Source organism: Seriola aureovittata, chromosome 7 (genome assembly GCF_021018895.1).
Source record: "Seriola aureovittata isolate HTS-2021-v1 ecotype China chromosome 7, ASM2101889v1, whole genome shotgun sequence".
Lineage (NCBI taxonomy): Eukaryota > Metazoa > Chordata > Actinopteri > Carangiformes > Carangidae > Seriola > Seriola aureovittata.
In genome coordinates this window covers 1654656-1678074 of record NC_079370.1, presented here as the reverse complement: position 1 = coordinate 1678074, position 23419 = coordinate 1654656, and the positions used below count along the sequence as shown (strand labels likewise).

General features: G+C 43.2%; 1 protein-coding gene across 8 annotated transcripts in view; it reads left to right on the top strand.

Annotated features, from left to right (window-relative positions):
• LOC130172345 (DNA-binding protein SATB1) overlaps positions 1 to 23419 on the top strand; it is a 62397-nt gene that overhangs the window by 26997 nt on the left and 11981 nt on the right. For 6 of the 8 annotated variants that reach the window (XM_056381003.1, XM_056381004.1, XM_056381009.1 and 3 more), the window contains 6 exons: positions 1258 to 1369; positions 2456 to 2533; positions 5425 to 5924; positions 8591 to 8803; positions 14040 to 14111; positions 14694 to 14849. In XM_056381003.1, coding sequence (XP_056236978.1) covers positions 1258 to 1369; positions 2456 to 2533; positions 5425 to 5924; positions 8591 to 8803; positions 14040 to 14111; positions 14694 to 14849 — 1131 coding nt within the window. The remainder of the gene's footprint in view (positions 1 to 1257; positions 1370 to 2455; positions 2534 to 5424; positions 5925 to 8590; positions 8804 to 14039; positions 14112 to 14693; positions 14850 to 23419) is intronic. The other 2 variants (XM_056381010.1, XM_056381008.1) reach the window with 1 other exon arrangement.

The window sequence follows — 23419 nt, the reverse complement described above, 5'->3', positions numbered from 1 at the left end:
AAGTGCTTAAAGCTGACTAGCCTTTGCTTTAGATCCCTCCCTGCTACAGTTTGGTAAAAGAAGCTTGTGTCCATCTTGCTCCTTTTGGATGCCATGAACTTTGACCACATTTGTGCCAAGTTTTATTTGTGTTCTGGTAGAGCGTGTGTTAGCCTTAGGAGTGTCGCCATCACATAAGAAGCATACAGCTTTAATGGAGAGGTCAGGAGTTCAGAGTTCAGCCAGATCAACCTTTTCTGACAGCACAGCTGCCGCCTCGCATCCTGCGTTTGTGCAGAGAAGCTGGAGCCAGAGAACCAGAATCATCCTGTACCAGTTGATTGTGCTCCCACCACCATGCTGCTCTGCCAGAAGGTTCCCCCACCATCCTCCAAGCGCATATATTATAGAAAATGATAAAGATGGCATACCTGTAATTTGAAAACAGATGGTTTGGTTCTTTTGAATATTTATAACAATCAAAAACAATTTCTCCTGCACCAACCTCACTATTCGCCCGGAGGCCGGCAAGGTGTTAAAACATTCATTTTAATGAAACTGGAAGAGAGAAAAAAAAAGTCTCTTTGTTTTTCTCAGGCGAAGGAGGATGGTTGAAGTTAATGTAGAGAGGGCAAAGAGTCGACTGTAAAGGGAGAGTAGAGCACACATGCGGCGGAGGACGACATGCTCAGTGCGGCCCTCAATCTGGTTGAAGTTGTTGTCTTTAACAGATTGAATAAATAAAGAGCTGAAAAATAAAAGAGGTTTATCTGTTTACATCGCCCGGCTCCCCAGATGCTGATATTCAATAAGCCATTATCTTCTTTACTTTTGAAGGTAAATATCTTTCCTGCCGCCTGCTCTTGATGTCAACAGACGCAGAACTCAGTTGACCTTAAAATTTACCCACTCGCAAAAAAAAAAAAAAAAAAAAAATCAGACAAACTCACCGGCATTTGATAAAAAAAAGAACAGATAAAGCCTTGTTTGATTTAATTTGTTTTACCTTTAGTGGAGGAGATCGGAAATTTCTGCATGTGTGATACTTTTCCGTTGTTTCTTTTTTTTTTATTCTTTTCTTTTTTTTTTATTATTATTTATTTATATTTTTTTAGTGCTGGGTTTTACCATGTCCCTATCTTTTATTTGTTTTGACAAGCTACAGTGTTACTGCATGTTTCACAAGCTTTAATATTATGTCTGTATTTTCCACAATGAGAATCTAAAGTCCCTCTCTCATTCTCTCTCCCTCTCTCTCAATCAATCTCTCTCTTTCAGAGTATGATTTCCTCCATTGTGAACAGCACTTACTATGCAAATGTGTCGGCGGCGAAGTGTCAGGAATTTGGGCGCTGGTATAAACATTTCAAGAAGACAAAAGATATGATGGGTAAGCAAAACGGAGGGGCGCAAAGTATGGCGCTCACACTTTTGTCTCTTTGCACACACACACACACACACACACATACACACCAGTCACCATTACAATATGTTCTCTAACCAACCGTCTCTTTGTCTTCCTGCTGCTGCATGAAGCAGAAATACATTTTTATCTTGTTATCTAATAATTCAAGATAACTCCATTGAACACAGTGTTATCTTTGATTTATACATTATTGCTTTAACTAACACTAATGCTAGAGTCAAACAGAGGCCTCTAACTGTTTTATTTTTTGTTTGTGTGTGAGTATAACGCTTTTTTTTTTTCCACGAACAAAAAGCAGCAATGACTTCAACCAGCCACCGCCTAGTCTGAAATTCAATTAGGTTTTCTTATCAACCCTCTAACAACGCATGCTTTATATTATCTAAAAAAAAAAGTCCCCTTTGACCCGCCAGGAAATGAGGTTATATAATACCACTAGCACCCTTGCTAGAGATAGAATTCCGATATATTTTTATGTCTTTTGATTAAGCAGAACACCACTCTGCTGCGAGGCTCATAATGCAGTTTAATGTTGAGATATTAGCTTTAACAATCTGTTGAACAATCTTTTTTTTTTTTTTTGCTTTGCCAGTGTGCTGCTGCTCGCAGTGATGACACAACAGATATAATAGCAAAATGTTTTCACAGCGTCCATGCAAATAGCGTGTTGTGATCATATCTAATCTGATGTTTTTTTTCTTCTTCTGTTAAAGTGGTAACATACGCTGGGAACATTATTTACTTCAGACCTGCTCTACTTGTGTATTCTCTTGCATACTCCTACACATTTTCTGTCACAATTGTCTTTTTTTTTTTTTTTTTGGGTTGTATGTTCCTCAAAAGTAGGACTGCTGCAGCTGCCAGCTCGGCCTGGTGCTGCTCCATATCTGTGCTTAGCTGCAGTGGGTGAAAATTGTAGTAGGAAGTCTTAACCCCAGTGTTTCTGTCCTCACCACTGTACACTGTGTGTGTGTGTGTGTGTGTGTGTGTGTGTGTGTGTGTGTGTGTGTGTGTGTGTGTGCATGTGCGTTCCCTGCCATCCGACTGCAGGCATGCGCCAACCCTCCCAGCTGGAGGGCTACCTGGGTACGTGTGTCCTCCGTGAGAGCCCGCGTGCCAATGCACTAGGTATGTCGCAACATGGGTACACACACAAACACACACAAACACACACATCCACACACACATCCACACACACATGCACACACATACATTTTTTTTTTTTTTTTTTTACTTTGGAGGACATTGACGTAAATGAATTCCTTGGTTACGTACCACTACACGCTGAACCCCAGTTGTTGTTACAACTCTAAACCTCCTGGAAAAACACAATTCAGTGCTTTATTTTGTATGGACCAGGTTTTTGTTGCTTCACCGTGATTAATGCATAAAGTACACGTGAGGAGCCACATTCCTTCCTTAATGCCTAAACTGTCTGTTCGATGTAAAATCCACGTTAATTATAATCTTAATCTTAATCCCAAAACTTCAATAGCACTTTAAAATCATTCACTCATTCACCTTGTTGCCTCTCGCTCTATAACCAAACTTAAAATGACAACGTGCAGGTTTTTGAACTAGACAACCCCTTAATGCTTCTCAAAGAAGCACGGGCTGCTAAACGGTTCATCTGAATGTCTTGTATCGCTCTCTCTGAGGATATCAGCAACTGATAAGAACAAAACCACAATGTATATGTACAGAGAGGCAGCGATAACATCTCAAGATGAGTTTACACACATTCACACAAACTCTTAGAGCCCGTGTGTCATGTTAGCCAAACCTCAGACACAAAACCTTGGCTCATGAGCCTCAGGTGCCCACCACACGCCCGCGGCAACTCCCCCAACCTCAATATTCATGACGGGCTGCTGTCTGCTGTACGTACACGGCCACACATGGCAGGAAGAGCAAGTGCTGGGGAAGTGCCAAGTATGAAGGCTGGAAGAGAGAGCGCCGCGGTCATCCCTTTGTGCTTTGGCCACGGCGTCACATGTGACTCTGCATTTACTTCAGCACTCTGCGTTTAGCAAGCAGTTTGAGCCTGAAGTCAAGGGGAATAAGTACCTGGTCACAGGTACTGGCAAGCTGCTGCGCCGCTCTGCCATCTGAAGTGGAGTTACCGGCCGCCAGCGAATACGGTGTCGCTTCTTTTGACGTGGCAGTGCTAGTGCAGGGACGCCAACACAGGAGAGAGAGAGTTAGGTCACTTTGCATGTCTCTCTCTCATTCCTTCTCTCTCTTTCTCTCGCACACAAACACACACACACTCCCGCCCTCCCCTCAGCCCACATCCCATTCCCATTGTGTGTTTAATCCGGGGCTCTTTTGTGGCAGGATTCCACACGAGGACTCCCGCTTCTGTGGCAGCCTTTTTCTCCCAGGGCCTGCCATGCTCTTCTGTCACCCCTTCTCTTTTCAATTTGCATGGAAATGCCTCCGTGTGCCTGTGTGTTTGTGTGTTGTGAGCATGCCCCCCAGCAGTCTGTGCAAGCAAGGATATGCGCGCACACACACACACACACAAACGCACACATTCACATATGAGTGAATAGGCACGCCATACCATCAGAGCCAGGGAATGCCAGGGATTATGGGAAGAGATGTGATTATTACCAAGATTTTTTGTTTTGTCTCTCCCCCCCCCCAACATCATTTGTTTTTCGACAAACGCTCAATAGACCCGTCTTGGCTGGGTGTTTTGTGCTTGCTGACAGTTAAGAAACAGGCAGCTCAAACACACGATTATTGTGGGTATTTTTGGAAAGCATCCATACACTTAATCTTTCATCTGATGAAAAATTCAGCTTGTTGAAGACCCCCCCTTCCCCCTCCCCCCCTCCCCCCTGCCCATAACAGCAATTTACGCTTTTCACAATCTCATACGATGCTATTCTGTGGAATGTGGAGGCCGCAGTACGCTTCTAAGGTGTTAATGTTGCCATCCTTATGAATTGTCAAACGCTGCCCCCACACTCCCTCACTCGCTCACTCGGCACAGCGCACGCAAACCAGCCTCAGCATATGCGACTTCCTTAAAGATAGACGGAAACCTGGAAACATTCTTGCGGCTCCAAATGTTCATTCACTTCGCTGTGGGTAGCACTTTGAATGTTAAATCATTGTTTTCATCCTCTAAGCACATAATTTAAACCTGTCTTAAAATATTCCCCAGCAGCCATTATGGACTTAAAGATTCCCAAAGCAAGAGATGCCGCAAAAATCTCTCAAATGCCATTAAATGACGGCGCACAGACAGTTCAAGTCAAGTCAGTTTTAGTACATCCAAAACAAGGCTGTTCCTCAGGTTACACACCATATCCTCCGACGTCCTCCTCCTGTCTCCGTTCACTGCTCCCTACATTTATGTTTAGACCACCCTCCCCTAAAAATGTCATATTGGCTGGCTTGTGTTCCTTATTTTAGAATTAAGGATGTAAAGAGAGAATCAGATTTATCAGCATTGCTTCTGTCTTTGCGGATACACACACACACACACACACACACACACACACACACACACACTTTAATCCTGTACTCACACATACACACACTCCACTGTCTCTCCAAGATTTTTTTTCACATGATGAGGCTACAGACGTTCTGAACTTAATTTCGAAGGCATGGCTTGTGGAAGACACAGGTCAAACACAATGAAGCTCTTTTATCTGCGTTTTCATCTTTTTCTTTTTTTAACCAGTCGTTGGCTGATCAGCTGGAATGTTAGCTGACAGGCTGAGATTCACTCAGGGCTCAAGTTTGATCTGATACAGAGACGATCTGTTTTATTTCTTCTGATTACGGACAATGGCTATTAAACTGATGGCCATAATTTTGCGTTTAAGGTTTAACTTTTTTTGAGAATCTCCAGCACTTGTAATGTAGTTTTTTTTTCTTCTCTTTTCTACATTCTGCTGTCCTGTGTTTTCTTTGTGATGTTTAAACTAGACTTGAAATCAATAACTGACCCTGTCTTTCTTGCTCTCCTCTCTTTCCTTATCTCCTCTCCCCTCCTCCAGCTGAGATGGATGGCTTGGCTGACCTCTCTCCACCCGGCTCTAACCACAACCACAATCACCTGGGCTTCTCCCAGCAGCAGCAGCCCATCCCCGGCAGCACAGCGGAGCAGACCCCCTCCTCGCCAGTGCCGCCGCTGCCTCACGCTCCACCATCACACGGTGGCCAGACAGGAGGCCGGCAACCCCAGCTCCCCGGACTGCACCACCCGGGTCTGGTGTCCACGCCCATTAGCCCCCAGCTGGTCAACCAGCAGCTCGTGATGGCACAGATCCTCAACCAGCAGTATGCAGTGAACCGGCTGCTGGCCCAGCAGTCCCTGTCACAGCAGTACCTCAACCACCCACCTGTCAACCGCAGCTCCCACACCAAGCCCCTGGAGCCACAGGTGGCATCAAACACAGAGGTGTCCTCCGAGATTTACCAGTGGGTGAGGGACGAGCTGAAGCGGGCTGGAATCTCACAGGCCGTCTTCGCCCGCGTGGCCTTCAACAGAACCCAGGTGAGGAGGGAAGACAGATGGGCTGGAATAAAGGCACAAAAAAAACTAAAGTTATTGTCAGTACTAAAAATTGCCAACACCATCTTTATATCTTTATACCAGTTTGATTTTTAATTCCACTTCATGCTACTTTTGATGAAGGAGCTCTGGTTTGGCAGCAGATCGAGACTGAATGTTCTCACATTTAACCAAATTGGATCATAATTTGCAGGTCAATGGAATTGATATTTATCATGGATTTTGATATCAGTAATTTATAAAAAAAATTATAAAATGAATTATAAAACAGACAATTATTAATGCAGGAATTATTTTATGTACTTTGGTACTGGAATTTTATAATTATTGAAAGTATTTAATTTATTTTTTTTAATATAATTTCATTTTAATTTCATTTTTATATCTTTAATTTTATGCCCCAGTCTGATGCAGATATTCACAAGGCAATAAAGCCTTTTAAGTACAAACAGAACCTATAAAAGTGGCACTTAAACTTCCTGGAAAACTGCTGCATCTTTGGTGGCATCATGCAGCAACACTACAGTTGCAAAAAAAAAAAAAAAAATGTAACAAGAGATCTCTCCATGACTAATACTTAAAGTGTATCCCTCGGTCTGTGTAGGATCCCACACCAACATCCTGTTTCAGAGGAAATACATCACATTAAGGAAGTTATAAAACAGTTTTACGGGACCACTTTTACCGAGAAGTATTAAGAAAGGCCTGGTGTTTGAGTCTGTTTATTTCCACAGCTTATATCTCATTCATAATTCTCATACACTTCAGTAATCTAGCACCTCTAATGTACTTGAAGACAGCTGGCAGCCTGCCATGTGAAAGACCCGGGCTCGGTCATGGCGTGCGTTCTCTCTCTGCCAAAATATGTGGTTTCACTTCATAGTCAGAGGCCTTAAACACACACACACACACACACACACACACACACACACACACACACAGAAGTCAGTGATAATGTCTTAAGATGTACTGTGTGTGTTAGAGGGGGTTGGAAGGAGGCGACAGAAAACCTCATTACCACTCTATTCGCTTTCAAGTCGTTGTGTATGAAAAAGAAAAAACTGAAACTGATAAGAATCTATTAGAATTTGAACATACAGCAACTCCCTCTTAAATATAAACGTGTGTGTGTGTGTGTGTGTGTGTGTGTGTGTGTGTTATATGAAACAGTCAGACAGTGGTTTTTTTGTGCAGATGGGCAAGCTCCCACACAAACAGAGTCTTATCTGTGGCTGATATGAGGAATTAGCCCAATGTGCCGTTGGAGAGTTTGCCTTTGGAGGATTATTTATTAGGCGTGTGTTTTCTCCACCAGCCTGTGTTAATAAAAGGAAAGGGGCCGGGGTGGGGGAGTGATGACATGAAGGTGCTGCTGTCAATGCAGTAGGCAGAGGGGAGGAGCTGAGGTCGTTTTTTATTTCTTTTTGGAAGCGGAAACTGATTGACCAAAGAGATAAACAGCGTGGGTTTGATGGCGAAGAATGATAAGCATGCGCACACTGGATGCAGACCCCGACAGACAGACGCACAGCACAAACATAAAAGCGATATGCCGTTAATCTATCCCCTGAGTACCTGTGTACATCAAGTCTCCTTCGCCATAAAAAACGTCACTCTTGAGTGTGATTGTGTATCTGTCCACACTTGTCTGGATACCGCAGACCTGCCTATTTAAGCATGACACATCTAGTTGCATACATTTTAATAGTCAGACAAACGGCACCAAGCACATATTTGCAGCTTTACTCGCTTCCCAGGAGGACTTGCATGCTCAAAAAAAATTAAAAAAAAAATGAATAAAAATAAAAGCATGAGTATGTTTTCTCCATCACCTTGTTTTATTACCAAATCACACCTATTGATGGCGAGAGAAGCAGAGCGATGGTTAGCACAGTGTGTGGCCAAGAGCTGATGAAAAGGCCCAATCACACGTCTCTGATAATGGAGTCATCGCCGTCTCATAATGACGGAATTGAGCGCTATTGAAAAGTAAACAGAGGATACACTGATTGCCCGCCGTATAAGACTTCCACATTTCAGTCGAGTAAGCTGCGGCTCTCATCCAGAGCAACAACATGAATCTAAGAACATGTCCAAGATGTGCAGAATTAACATCAACCAAAGTGTAGTGAGTTCGAAGGCCACACAAAAGTTTCAATGAAGTAGTTTTGTCATCCAATAATGATCACTGATGAAGTGCAGAATGATATGTTTCTACTTGAAGACAACAGCTCTGTGGAGTCTGGAGGATTTGGAGGAGGAGAGAATACAAAGTTTTCTCTGATGACATGATTTTACAACATTAATGATGGAAGGCTGAGAGTGACTTCTGTGACTCCACCTACCTCTACACAAAAACTCCACGTGGAGTTAAAAAACAAACTGTGGTCTAAATATTAAGTCGCTAAAAGGCTGTATTAGTTTACAGCTTAAGTGGATGTAAGCCCATCATGTCTCTAGTGTCATTAGAATCTCCATTTACAGTTATGGTTCTCTCTCTCTGTTTTATTTAAGAATCCTCTGATGTGATCATTCTTCCTGCTCCCCCACCACCCAACCTTTTCACTCTCTGGGAGCTCTGGTCTCTTTTCTATCATTCTCACCTCCTCTCCATCTCACCATTCACTCCCCGTCTCCCCGTCATGCAGGGCTTGCTGTCTGAGATCCTACGCAAGGAGGAAGACCCTAAAACAGCCTCCCAGTCGCTGCTGGTCAACCTGCGCGCCATGCAGAACTTCCTGCAGCTGCCAGAGGCCGAGCGTGACCGCATCTATCAGGAGGAGAGGGAGCGCAGCCTGACAGCCGCCTCCGCAATGGGCTCCGCTCCGCTCATCAGCACTCCACCCAGCCGACCTGTACAGGTACCAGATGTTTTGTACCTCTCTGCGCATGTTTTCCTGTGGTTATTCTTAATGTTGTCCTGAATGTTACTATGTAGGATTTCATTAGTAGATCTAAGCTTTGAGTTTACAAATATTCCTTAGAGACTGAGTTCCTTCATTGACAGAAAAATACAAATTAATGCACAAAGGTGTTTGTTCACCAGAGCATCAGAATATAAAAGTCCGGGGGTAGAGGTAGATTTATCCTGTAGACGCCTACAGCATAGGAACTGATTTATGGTTTGGCCCGATCAAGTGCTGCAACACTTGCTGAGTGTATCATGTGGTATAAGACAGGTGTCTTGTGCACCTAAAGTAATCATATTTAGATTCTTTTATTTACTTCCTAAAAGAGAACATTCGTATAGAGAAGAACTAGGGATGTTTTTAGCTCACTCAGTACAAACTTGACTTGTGTTGCAGTGGAGGTAAAAAAAAAAAAACATTGCTCAGTGCAGAGTCCTGCACGAGTCTGCACCTTCCCTGCACCTGCAACGCTTGGTACCGGACCCAATCTGTTACCTGCAGTTATCTCTAAATCAAATCTGGACCTGGTGTGACCCGTTAATATAAGTCCTGCAACCCACCCCGTGCCTGTAATTAAGCTACACAGTCACTTTACAGTGCTTTATTTTTACTTGCTCAATTGGTCAACAGCCTTAGGCTAAACAAACATCTGATTAGTTCTCACATTGACTCATGAATGGATTTAATTAAACAGCACCTATTTAACAGGTGGAGCTATAGGGCCACAGCAGGGTCGCAGAAAATAGGTCACACAAAGATTCAGTGTGTGTAACTGAATTAAGCTGGTTCCTTCAACTTATTTGTAAATTAGGGTTTGTTCATTAGGATATATATAAGCACAACAGTCTGACCTAAAAATAAAACAAACAAGTGTTGAACGTTTCAAATAATTCTAAATAAATTGTCTAAATCATCACCTGCTGAGTGTGGATGAGGCCTCTGCTCTGGTAGTGGGCACGGGGTGGGTTGCAGGTGGCTTCCACGCTTTTCCTTGACTTCTTGAAAATTGTAAAGTAAATTAGGTCAATGCAAAGAGGAAGAGCAGAAAAAAATTGTTTCATTTGATACAATTATCTATGAATTTTTTAAACTTTTAATAATGCCGACAGACACTTCAAGTTGCATAAAAAGCGCCTTTAAAACTGTACATAGATTTTTCTTGCCTTCAAATAGCCTATTAAGGTGGGTTTGATTACTGAAATGACTCATTTGGCACTTCTAATTGTCCAATTTGCAAGGTTGTTGGCATAAACACTGATATAGGCATAATGTACCATCGCTGTGAATGCTCATCGCATCATCCTCGTCTGCAAGCCGCTTCAGGCTTTTCAGTTTGGGATGCTAGAACATTGCGAGCTCATATAGGAGATACAGCCCAAATTTGTCAGTCATACTGTAATTCGGAGCCATTTTTCCTTCAGTGGCTTTGGTAATGTCCTTAAATTGCGCCAAAAATGCTCCTTGCTCCTCCAGAAGAGCAAAGATGTGCTCCAGTCCACCATGGTGTGTAGCTTGTTCCAGTCTCTGATGCTTTCAGTCTGCAGTTTGTCAGCTTAAAATAGGTCACAAGCAACTCAATAAGAGCAGATACCTCTTTGCTAAAGACGTCATCATCAGTTGGTTGTCCAAGTGTCGTATGCAGCACTGTAGTCAGAACATGCTGCACAACCCAGCCCTTAAGAACTGGTTGTATTTAGCCAAGGTTTGCATGATGGCTGATCTGTGGTTATCTGGCGTTTTTCTGTAAGTTACCATCCATGTTCAAATGTTCAAAGCGCACGCTCAGTCAGCTCCCACTGGTTGTTGATGTAATGCAACGTGACACAGACATAACCGATTTTGCGGTAATCATCTGTCCACACATCCAAAGTGACTCCTCTGCTGCTTTCAGTCAGCTGCATTGTCACTTCTGGAATGATGCTTTGGCGAATGTCCTCTGTCCACTGCTTTGTCAGTCTGCGTGACACAGTTGTCGGATCAGGCAAAAGTTGCTGAGCGTCCACTCCGCTAGCTCGGTCACTGATGTCAATCAAGCCTCGTGCCGTCACCACACACACCGTTACCTGGGTTATGGCCTCCCTGTCTTGTGTTCTTGAGAAAGTGTCTCTCGGCACCTGTGCTCCTGCAGCTGTTGATGTGTTTCCTCAGTGATGAGGTGCCTAGCTTGCGGCCATCAAGGGCTAATACCTTTTGCCAGGGTCTACAAGCAACAAAGCCACGGATAACATTATTTTCACAGTCCGTGGTCACACAATTTTGTTTTCACCACTGGCTATTTTCACCTAAAGGTTATCCATTTTGATCTGCTAACAGCTAGCCTAGGTTGCTATCTGATAAGTGACGTCCGTTCACTTGGCCAGATGGGAACGTAGGTTGTGTGGTAGGCAGTTACAAAAACAAATCTCGAATTATAGACTGCTTTAGACGTTTAAAAAACAACTCTTCCTTTTTCTTTTGTTTTGTTTTTTTTTTGCTTTCATGTTAATTTCACCCGCTGCCCACCCACATTTACTACATTTTTACCCATGCCCGTACCTGTGAATCATTTTTGAGGGTTCCCCAACCTGATTCACGGAGACTGGCTCATAATGAACAGAGGCTATCAGTGGCGGAAACATGTAGGACCAAACACAAAGCAGCCAAAGACGACCAATCACAGCTCTTTGTGGGCTCCGTGCAGACCAGACAAGTAGTCACATTTGTCAGGATGACTACAAAGCAAAGCAAAGTGCTATGAAAAATTGTGTTGTTGGCTCTGCCCATTGAGGGTTAATGAGATAATTTCTCCCTTCAGAGCAACTCTGCTTCAGAGGAATGTTTGTTTAACTATTATGAAACAAAACTAATAGTTCTTTGAAGTTTCAATGAGAGTAAAATTTAATAGACAATATCTCTGTCTTGGAGTGGAGCACAAGGGCAGTCATAGTTCAGACAGCAGTGGCTACATCCATACATCACATAACCACATCTGTGAATAAATGCAGTCCTGTGAACTGTCGAGTTGGCAAATTTATACTGTACAAACATGGACATACTTGTGCACTCATTAGTACACTCTGTTTACTTCTGACAAAAGCAAGTATGAATGCAAGCACCACCTTAGTACATTGTTTTGTTACACACCTCACATTCCCTTCCATTGTATCAGGCTGTTACCTGTCTGGAAACATGTGGAATGAATCAATGCCAATTCATTCTGTCAACATGCACGCGAGAGAACATACATTACAATTCTCCCTGCATGCAAATGAGTTCTGCATCATCCCTGCCCTCACCACACAGGTGAGAATGGTGCACAAATGATGGATAATTTTTTGTGCTAATTTTGACCTTTTAGCACGCATTAGGCAGCATTAACAGCCCTCCCATTTCGAAAATAAAGCTCACTGAGTGATGACAAGCTCTGTAAAAGATCATTTAGTCAGTCCCTCTCAAAATCACTGCGTACCACAGAACAACTTTGTACCCTCGCCGAAAATCTGTGTCCCTCATTTGAAAGGTATGTGGCAACTTTCTACCACTTAAGCCCATTTGAAGTGCGGTCAGCTGCATCTAGGAGGTGAGAGGGGCGGACAAAGGCCTCCTCTGTCCTGTCCTCAGTGAAGATTTGGCTTTAATTTAGGTGAGAAGGATAGAAAGGCAGAAGCATCGGCCCACCCAACTCTAAAATGGAGGCTCCCCCGCAGTTGTTGTCCTTACAAAAACTAAAAGGAAAGAGTCTCATTCAGAGGCAGCGGTGCTGAACTTGAGCAGAGCCACTTTGCAGTTCACAGCTCATCTTTGCAATCAGAGGTTGTGTTAGTGCAGGACAGAGTTTCAGACTGATGTGGTGAGTAGAGCTTTGTACAAGAATGGAAAAAGATGGGTTTTTTTCTAAATCACCTGCTGTTAATGTTTTTATTAGCAGAGATTTTTAGGCTTTCAGTAATCACATCAGGTGAATTATAAATCGGTGATCCCCTCCTGACAGAATCTTTTAGCATATCGGAGACCAGCTTGCAGATTTGTACGGATACATAACAAAGCAGAAATAGATTTTCAAGCCGAACAGTAAACAATACTACCTGATATACAAGCTGCAACTATTTCAAACATGAACCAAAACTCAAAGCCTCTGGTTTGTGTTTTTTGTTTTCACTCAGAAATACTCTTGGTACATCAGTACAATATCTTGAGGGCTAATATACTTCACCTGTATGACTTTAACCCATTAACATTTATCATGTAAACCTGTTCGTACACAAGGCAGTTCTCTCACACACGCACACCCACAAACACGCACGCTTGCACACTCATACACCTGGCCATCTGCCAGCCTCTCCTATGGAGCAATGCGGTGTGAATTTAAGCACATAAATCAGCCAGGGTGGCAATTGAGCCAGAGACAGAGGAGGGTTTTTATTGGCCTCATAAAAACAGATGCAGAGGTATGTTTCTCTCACGTGTACTGATGGGTCGGCTCAACTCCCCCAAAGCCAGTTAGTGCACGTCCCGGCCTTAACAATTAGCTTGACATGGTAACCTACCGCTCAGACTGACAAGCCCATGTTGAGCTGCTGTAAAACAGGATGAAAGGCCCAGAAAGGCTCTGACATTCCAGCTTCACCGCAAATTTTAGGATAATTTGATTGTTTTTAATGCAGAAACGGGCTCGTATTAGGTGTCTAGACAAATACTTGAATATATATGTTTTTTGATCACAAGCTCTGTGATCAGTTCGAAGCTGCTGGTGTTATTATGGTTTATTTGCATACCTTGTACTCATACTCGAACCCAGCCCTGTCGAAGTCTCCTTTCAAAAGGGCTCGTATGGAATGATTCATATGTTAATGGATCTTGGGTAATGCTTTTATTAGGACACTTGTTACTCTGTCAAAGGATTTTTGTCAAGATACAACAAGCCGCTGAATGACGATGATTTGATTTCACTTGACTTGCATTTATGTTTTAATCACCAGCTTGACACAAGAATAATAACATTTCATACAACACATCTAAGTGTTTTTGAGCAAAATAACGCTGGTGCTGTGCATGGGTGTAATCTACATTGGTGTGTGAGTGTGTGTGTGTGTGAGGTGGTTGCATGCTTCAGTGTTTGTGAATGCTTGTGTTTAGCCAGATATTCTCTTTATTTTTTCCTCGTGTGAGTCTGAACAAATATGGTTGTGTTGTGTTTCCGACACTGCAGCCCCGGAGGGAAGACTGTAACAGTGTAAGGCCTGAGGACTGGAATCCCCGAATCCCCGTGGGCATTTCCCCTGTGAGCAAATAACTCCACCCCCTTCACCACTCTACCACCACTACACATTTTTATAGACCATACACATTCTAGCGCTTATCATCTCCCAGCATGCAATTGTGTTTGCTATTTCTATATTTACATATCTATGTAGCAGGAAAGATTAATAGGAGCAACATGTGAATTTATCTTTCAAGTGCAGGGCTAATATTTGGATTCTGATCAGTTTTTGTTTGAAATATTGATAAGGTCAATATAGAATAGTAATGATACACTATTTTATGCTCTGAGAAAACTTTAGATTTTAATTACATCTAATGTTGATAACTAGATTTTGTGATTAAGCCTAAATTTTGTATCGGAAAGTCTGAAAAAATTAAGAGAAATCTTGTTGCGCAGTTACACAATACATATAGATTTGTTGTAATTGTGAGAATGAATGTAAATGATCTTCTGGTAAAGCACAGAGACCAAGTCCTTGCACGCAACCAAAAGCATACACAAAGGTGAATTCAACATCTGACTCATAGAGTTTTAAATAGAAAATTTTCAAATTGTTTTATATGATTTTTATTTTGCTCTTTACTATTACTGTTTCAACAGGTGAAACCGTCACCTCTGCCCAGCGAGTGGAACGGCAAGACGGAGAGCTGCATCCTCAACATCAACTCCACCATCTATGATGAGATCCAGCAAGAGATGAAGAGGGCCAAGGTTTCCCAGGCTCTGTTCGCTAAAGTGGCTGCCTCCAAGAGCCAGGTACCACAATACACACACCATAAACACCTCAGTTAAATAAAAAAGGGAGAAAGATTTACAGCAAAAACCAAAGTCCTACTGCAAATATATCAGCTGTATAAAAACCGCATTGGTGTTTTCTTCGTCGTCTGCTCTTCAGTCCGTGTCTTCTTCCAGAAAAGCACACTGACTGTTTTATTTCAAGGTTCAGGTGCTACAGCATGAAAAGAGCTTTCTGTCTTTTTCCAACAGTGAAGTTCATCTTAAGAATCAGATGATACAATATTCAATAATAAATGCACACGGCATAATGAAATTCATGCAGTTAAATGAGGAGAAGTAGAACTCTATCCAACATGAAACCAAACTTGCCTCAGTGCATCACTGTGGTGATTAATGGACATAATGACACATGTCTTCTTTATTGTGGGTTTGGAGTTTAACAGTCGACAGTGTTTCAACACCAAACAAACCTGTTTATATTAGCTGCACTCAGTAAGGAGATCGGGGCCCCTGTTATCTTCTTCCAGAGAGCTGCGAGCTCACACAATACAAGCTTGTGTGTGGTGGAAACAGGGTATAAAAAAAAGAGAAACACACCACCAGTTTAACTCTTCATTAAAAGCAATTTAAAAATGTAGCACTAAGGAGTTATTATTAAAGGTTTTCATGTGTCTGTCGGAGGCAGAGTTGGGAAGATTTCCACAATTGTGCTTGATGAAGAAGATGTGGGGGAGAAATAGATCACCAAGGGCGGAATAATCTAGAAATATCTGCAAAGGCTTTATTTTTTTCTTGCTGATTAGGATGATTATACCCCCAGATAGCTTTGTTTTACCAAATTGCAGTTTGATGCACAAACCACTGTTTTTGTTAAGGAGTTCAAAGACTCCTGGGAAGGGTGGAGAAAGCGAAAAGGGGGAGAGCGAGGCGGTCGCAGCATTAACTCGAACATGTCTCTCTTCTCAAATGAAGGTTTGTCTGGGAACAGGTTTCCACCGTGCCTTCTCCACCTCCCTCCCATCTCTCTGTCTTGCCCCTCTACCTCTCTCGTTCCCCCCGATTTCTGCCTCTCTTTCACGTTCCATTCATGGCAGGCGGGTGTGAATGTGAATTGAGCAGCAGATAAGAAGTGTGCTAATTATGCCTGTGAAAGGGGGCCTGGGAGAGCACTTATCTCTGGCTCCATCTCGTAATGGGCGCTCCCCGGGCAGCTGGTCTCCCCCCTTACTACCCAGCCGGCATTGCCACATCTACCAGCACCGCCAGGCCAGCGGCTGCTCCTCCCCGTCAGGACCCCTGAACCCTGAAAATCAGAGACTAGCACCCAGTCTTCTGTTGCAGTTTCCTCAAAAAATCCACCATTGGCCTTATTTCTTTTTTTATTTAAAGGGGGACAAGATTGTAGTTTAACTTATTCCGTTTTATTCTGTGGGCAGAGAATTGTACAGATTTTGTTTTGCCTTTTGTAGACAGCAGTACAGCTGTAACGTTTTCTCAATTAATTGATTAGTTGACTGACAGAAAATTAATTGGAATCTATTTTTCTAATCAGTTAATCGCTTGAGTCACTTTTCCAGCCTCTGAAATGTGAGCAGTTGCTGCTTTTATCATAGTAAATTGGACGTTTCAGTTTTGGACTATTGGTCAAACAAAATAAGTAATTTGAATGTGTCAATTTGGGCTCTGACAAATAGTGATTGGCACTTTTCAAAATTTTCTCACCTTTTTATTGACAAAATAATTAATTTAGAAAATAACTGGCAGAGCAGTTTCCTCTGTCCACACTTTTTACTGATGTTTATAAAATGTCATACAATCTCATAGTGTAACAGTCTCAAGTAGATGAGACGTCATTTGTTTTATTTTAGAAACAGCCAGAAAAAAAAGATTTCCAGAATATTGAAACCATCTTCCGTTCCCAAGTGCCCCAAACAAAGAATAAACAATTGTGGAAGATTCCTTCAAGAAGCGGCGTTATTGCTGTTCAGGTTTGCTATTCACGTCACACGATCTTTTCATGTGACTAGATCATTTCTGTCAGTAAAAGAAAATTTTGGCTGGGATACTCAGTGTTTAGTACAGCGGGTTTAATTGTTCATGAGCTCATTATAGTTTGAATCAGTCTGCTAGGAAGTTCAGCTAAGTGTATATTTAAATGCTCAACATCGTTACAAAAGCTTAGGTCAACAGAGGGCTGCATCCTTACAGGAAGAAAATAACCACCAACCAAGCCTTTGGGTAGAGTAGCGAGCAGAGACTGCTGGTACTGAGCTGGGGAGTGCAGTGTGGATGTGGCTGGTGATGAGGATGGAGGATGGGCTGGACTGGCAGGATGCCCATATGGGGTCCAGGAAAATAATTGTGGGGGGAGGGTGGGGAAGAGGCCTCATCACGGAGGCTGGCGCTGTCCTGCCAGCTCGGTGTGCCGTTCAACCTCTGCCTCTTCAGCTCAGCTTAGGATTTCCCAGCATGCTTACGCAAGCACAGGATCAGGTGACCAGGATCGGTATTGGTATTGGTCCCATATGTGTGTGGGTGTGTTTGCATCATGTCGTGCTTCTTGTTGTATTTACCATTTGTGTGCAGCCTCATTCACAGAGAGACAGATCAGACGGTGTAGAAAGGAAGGAGAAAGCCGATAGAGAACTGAGAGGAGAGAATTAAGAAAGATGTGGAGTTGAAGGAGGTCACCGGCAGCGGTGGTCCCCAGGGTAGAGGAGCAGTAAACAGGAGTTAACTGATTGGTGTATGCTCCACTGTGTGTATGCTGAGGTGTGTGTATATACTATATATAGATGTGTGTTTGTGTGTGTGTGTGTGTGTGTGTGTGTGTGCTTCTCTGCGCATCAGAAATGGGTTTATGTGCAGGCACATTTGAATGTGTGTGTTTGTGTGTGCTGGTGTGTATGTGTTGTGTGTGTTTGGGGGGGTTCCTGGAACGCAGCCATCCTGTGCTCTCTTAGGGCTCGTAACCACAGCAGGGCTCTGCCAGCCCTTAACTGCCCCACCTCCCACCCCTCCTCTCACATATTCAATGTTGCATTTCAATCACACTTTTACTGCCACATATTCAGAGTAGTAACTATAGAGCAGTGACTCTAACCCGAGCCATATTACTACTCTATCAGATTAATGCGCGCAGTCTGAGCGGACGTATTCCATGCCATGCAGTCCAGCCTTTCTGATTCATTAGGACACGTATTACGTTTACTCTTTGATAAAATCAGAATCATTATTCATGATCCATCCCTCAATGATTCAAACTGATCGAATGCTCCAAGAACGCTCCATCTCCATTTAGCTTGAGGAGATGTCAGACTTGGAGAAAACAACTGCGTGCTACTGGTTCACATCCAGCGATGTCACTGCCAGAAGTAGCTATATTCGCCAAACAGCCCATTTCGTTTTAGCCTGCAGAGGTGCAAGCCATGATCTGGATCGCCTGGAGTTGATGTCAACGTTATTAACTGGCTCAGTAGGACTAGAGTGCTATCTAGCAAACTAGTGTGCTTTGTTCTCATTCACGTTAATAGGGGAGGCTTTCTGTGTTGGCTAGCCCGGCAGAGAGGGCGGCTAATGTTCAGTTGAGCGATGGGAGGTTAGCCGACGGTGCGGTGGAGCAGCTTGGGGCCATTCCTTTGACATAACTTTTATGTCTAAACATCCCCGACACTTCCTGAGAGGAATTGCGCAATGGATGGAATCAGAGTCCCTGCTGTCATAAAACAAGCACCCTGGGAGCCCAGCGCACCGCAGGGCTCAAAGCCCTCCGACTCCTCATTGACCAGTAGAGTACAGAACGCAGTCACTGCCACCAACACTGCCCGCCCTCCCCATGTCTCTTTCTCTCTCTGTCTCTCTCTCACTCGCTCATTCTCCCCTGGAAGAGGCTACGCTAATTAGCCAGGCTCTAATGAGACAGAATGGCACTGATCTGGTCCGCCGCTGCGCCACCGGGGGGGCCGGGCAGGGGGGCTGGTGCAGTAGGGGGGTGAGGGGGGAGCGGGGGGGGGGAGTTGGTGTATGCCATCTGTCACCCTGCACCCGCCTGGCACGGCAGTCCCTCGAGTGGAGGGTAGGGGGTGGTGATGGTGGGGGAGGGGGTGGGGGGGAGGGTTGGAGTGAGTGCCTCGTTGGTCTGGAGAGGTGGGGGAGTGGGTGGAGGTGGGTACGGGTGGGGGCACTGATACGAGTTGGAAGGGAGGGTGATAGAATAACTGCAACTGCTTCCTTCATGTTTCGAAAATGACTCATTTCCTGTTACGGGTGAGTGTGTTCAGTGGTCGTACGTCTTTTATGGGGGCTTGAACCTTTTTCTTACTTTTAATCTCAGATATTTAGCACATGACCCACCCAACCAGACCAAACCAACGACACACACACACATAATACACACACACTGCCTGTATTACTGTGCTCCGGCCAATGGCTGCTTAATAAGAGGGGCAGATGGCTGACCTTTTGGGTGTCTGTTTCTAGATTGTGACCGTTCAGAGGTTTGTCTGTTTCTGAGGAGACACTTGAGGTCAGTACATTAGAAGTCATGTTTTGCATGAAGAGTGTACAAATGGTGTTAAATGACATCATGGGATAGTAAAATTGATACAGTGAAGATGTTATCAGATCCGTTTTAATGTGTTGGCGCTGTGTGTGTTCAGCTGCACAGTGCAATTTTGCACCACTTCTCATAAGTTTTACTCTCTGTGCTGTGGCAGGGCAGCCATCAAGACGTCTTCATTTTTTTTGTCTGTGGACTCACAGTTCCCCACAACGCTCTCTGCCTCAAATTAGGCAGATCAGAGAGAGCATATCACAACCCCTAGGGATCTAAAAGGGCCGTGACTGGTTATTAATTGATTTATTTATTTATCTCCTGTGCCTGCTTGGTTATTAGGTTGCCATGGGAAACAGGCTAGGCCAGATCCTCTCTATTATTAAAGACACAATTTCTTGAACTGGAGACCCAGCTGTCTGAATAATTAATTTAGCGAATGAATTATCTTGCAAACAGTTAAGTCTTCCCCTCCCTCTGAAATGAGCCTTTCTCTTATTGTTTAATGGACAGTGGAATTCCCACCAGCCTGTTTTCTCTCCACTGCCTGTTTCAACGAACCCTCCTCCTCTTAGCAGGAGCATGGGGTCTCACTGAGCATGCCCAGAGCACTTTGTGTCTCTCCTGCCATCCCTCTCACTTACGCCTTACATGCCACCTCTCACCCCATCTGTCTCCAATTGCACAACTCACTCTCTCCTCCTCGCCTACCTCCTACCCTGCAGACCCAACGAGGATTCTGCCCTGACTGTCATGCCTCCAAATTGTCTCTTAGTCATCACCTCTAGAGCAATAATATATGACAAATTTTCTCTGCTGAGGAGCAGGTGTTTACTAGTTAACTGAACTAGCACTTCTTGAACAGGATGCTAACCCTGTCTGAGCAAATCGGTCTCCTAACCAGTGTGTACCCTACTAGTGGTGTACCTAACCTTACTAGTCCTTACACCTTGCTCTTTTGTTAACAGATGGTACTTCTTTCCCAGTGACAGGCACAGTATTTTGCTAGTGTTTTCTTTCCTACAAATGTTAGCTAGCTAACCCTCTCCCACTGTCTCCACTTCTCCTGACAGACCACACAGGGCTTGTTCTGAGGCCCATTCTCGCTAATCTGATCAGGCAGGCAAATACGCCGGGAAAAGCGCTTTAATGATCCCCCTAATTACCTCAAGTCAATACCAACTGTATTATTAGACTCGGGGAAAATATTCCATTAGGGTGCCCCCCGTGGGAGTCCCCCCTGTGCGCGCTGATGTCACGCGCTGCGCGCCCCCTACGCTTGTAATTAATTTTATTTACACACGCAGGAATGCACAAGGTCGCACCTGCAGCCCGGAGCCGCCCGACTCGGCCCGCCTAATCAGATCTGTCATAATTACCATTCTGCATGCTTCTGACACACGCCGGGAAATATTTCAATTTAACTACAGCCACTAGCTCCGGCAGATGCAGTCTGAGAGAGAGAGTGTGTGTGTCTGTGTAAAGTGTGTGCATACAGGAGTGTGTGTGTGTGTGTGTGTGAGTCAGGGGGAATTGCATGGGGAGATATTAGGACCTATCCAAGTACTCATGCTGGTGCTTGTGTGCACTTGGTTTTGCTAGCATTATTTTCTCTCCCTCTGTCTTTCACAGTCTCCTCTCTCTGCGCTTATCTCTCCCTCTCTCTTTCTCTCTATCTAAGGAACACTGCCTCTCCATCCACATCATTCTCACTACATCACATTCTTCAGTCACTACTTTTACAATGTACTGCGGAAACTGAGCGTAAAGAACGACACATAAACTGCCTTTTTACCAACGTACAGAGAGACATTTGAGATTGTGTGTTTACTTTTTCTGCCACTTACGTAAATATTCTATTTGAGGTACAAGATGAATTTCACACAGATATAGTGCTGAATAAACCACTGCTTATTGAAGAATTTTATTTCAAAATACTTTTTGGGGATGAAAATTTGTTCAGTTTCATTAGTATCTGAAGCAAAGTTGTAGGCCAATTAAGAACACTTATTTAGCTGACATAGACAATTTGCAGGTTCTCCGCTATTTCAATCCCTAATTCAATAAGATCAGTCATGATTTATCAGCTTAATTATGCTTTGATATTAGCAATTAAACCCCAGCTTTGAATTAAATCTCAATCAAGCTCTTATAATTGATGGAATCAGACTCCATGTAGGTGCTTTCTGTGTTTGTAATGTTGCTGCCGTTGTTGTTTATCTCTAGTTCATCTTCAGCGTGTTTGTTGTCTTCTGTGCATTCATCCTCCATCTGCCTCAGCAGTAGCGAACAGAAAAAGATTATAAACAAGAGGTAAATTTGTGGTGGGAGAACAGTGTTTGAACATTGTGTGTAGCTGTGCAGACGGTGTTGGTACCCAAATATCAGCCCACCACCAGGCTAAACCAGATTACGCTGCAATTTCAACAATACTAATATTTGATACAAAGAGGCATATGTACTGTAGCATCATCAGTCGCTCTGATTTTCAGCCATTTTGTACACATACACAATCTCAAGTGCTTTACTGGACAAAGAGAACAAAATTTCACTAATATGTAATATAAATTCATATTTACAGTGATTCTTTTTTTTAACCTTTTTATGAGATAAAATATGTCGCTAACAAATGTTTTTTTTTTTTTTTTTAGTACTGTGGACAAATACTGAGTGTAACATTAATACATTATTGCAGTCTAATTTGTAGATATGCAAATGTTCTGTTGACCCAACATCAGTGTGGTTGCACTGGGGAAGTTGCATTATTGCTGCTGTGTTATGTGCAGTTGTGTGTGAGGAAGGACTTTGCTGAAAAAGAACAAAACGTGGTTAAAAAAAAAGAAAAATGTAACCACACAGATGTTTAATGAGCTCAGTTTTAGATGGACTGGTCATTTGCCTTTGGTTATTCTTTATGCTCCATCTGCCTTTATTTGGTTGCTCGAAAATTCCCTGCACACTTTATTGGTTCGCCAGCCATGACGTAAACGGCAGCACAGAACTGGTCGGTATTGTCTCTGAGAGCAAGTGCTGACACAGAGAGGGCCATTTCCTGCACAGTCATGCCTTGCCTCCACAATGTGTGTCGTGTTAGCTGTCAGTCTGTTATTGTTGTCAACTCGCTTATTGTATCTGCAGAGGTCGCGACCCCTCTTCAGACAACGTTCACTGTTTGGCTAAGACTTCTCCATGTCGCAGCTCGAATAGAGATAATTGTTTGGCATGTATGATTCAGACTGGCAAATTTCTCTCCTAAAGCTCAGCCACTGACATTCTCACAAAAGAGGATAGTGACACAATCTGGCAATGACAATCTGGAAAGCATCCACTCTGACAAGACATCAGAGTCATATCAACATGATTTAATAATAATAAAAAAAAAAAAAAAAAAGATTTTTTTAAGGCACGTTTCAAATGATTTAGATGACTCAGTTTTTAATCCTCAGAAGCTTTCCATAAGAGAGGAGCAGCTTCACATTTGTACATATGAGAACTAGACATTTCATCATCCATTTTTGTGGTTATAAATCCAACCATCCGTAGGGCCTGTCATTTCCAAAAGATGTCCGTTTCATCCATCTGTTTTGTAGTGTGCCTCCTTGTGAGTGCTCAGGACCAGCGTGTGAATTGGAATCAGATGGTGAGGTTATGAAAATTCAACTCTTTGATCACCATATGGTGAACAGCCTTACATACAGTGTAAACAAAGTAGAATATTTTTAGAAAAATGTTAATTTCCTTTATCTGTAACTAATCCTTTTTTTTTTCTTTCTAACCATGTGAAATATTTAATGTCCTCAATCCATCTGTCGTGTCGTGTGTTCTTTTCTGTTCTGGTGTTGTCCAGCCATGATCTTGAGGGTGGAGATGGTAAGAGAGGCGAGCTTGTTAATGCAGGGTCACTAGTTTCAATCCACAGAATTAATGGAAATGAGTATAGGTGTATTTTTTTCCATAGCACTAAGTAGCATTGACATGATCCTCCTCAAAACATAAGTCAGCGCTAGGACATGGAGACTATGTAGAGCCCGGATTT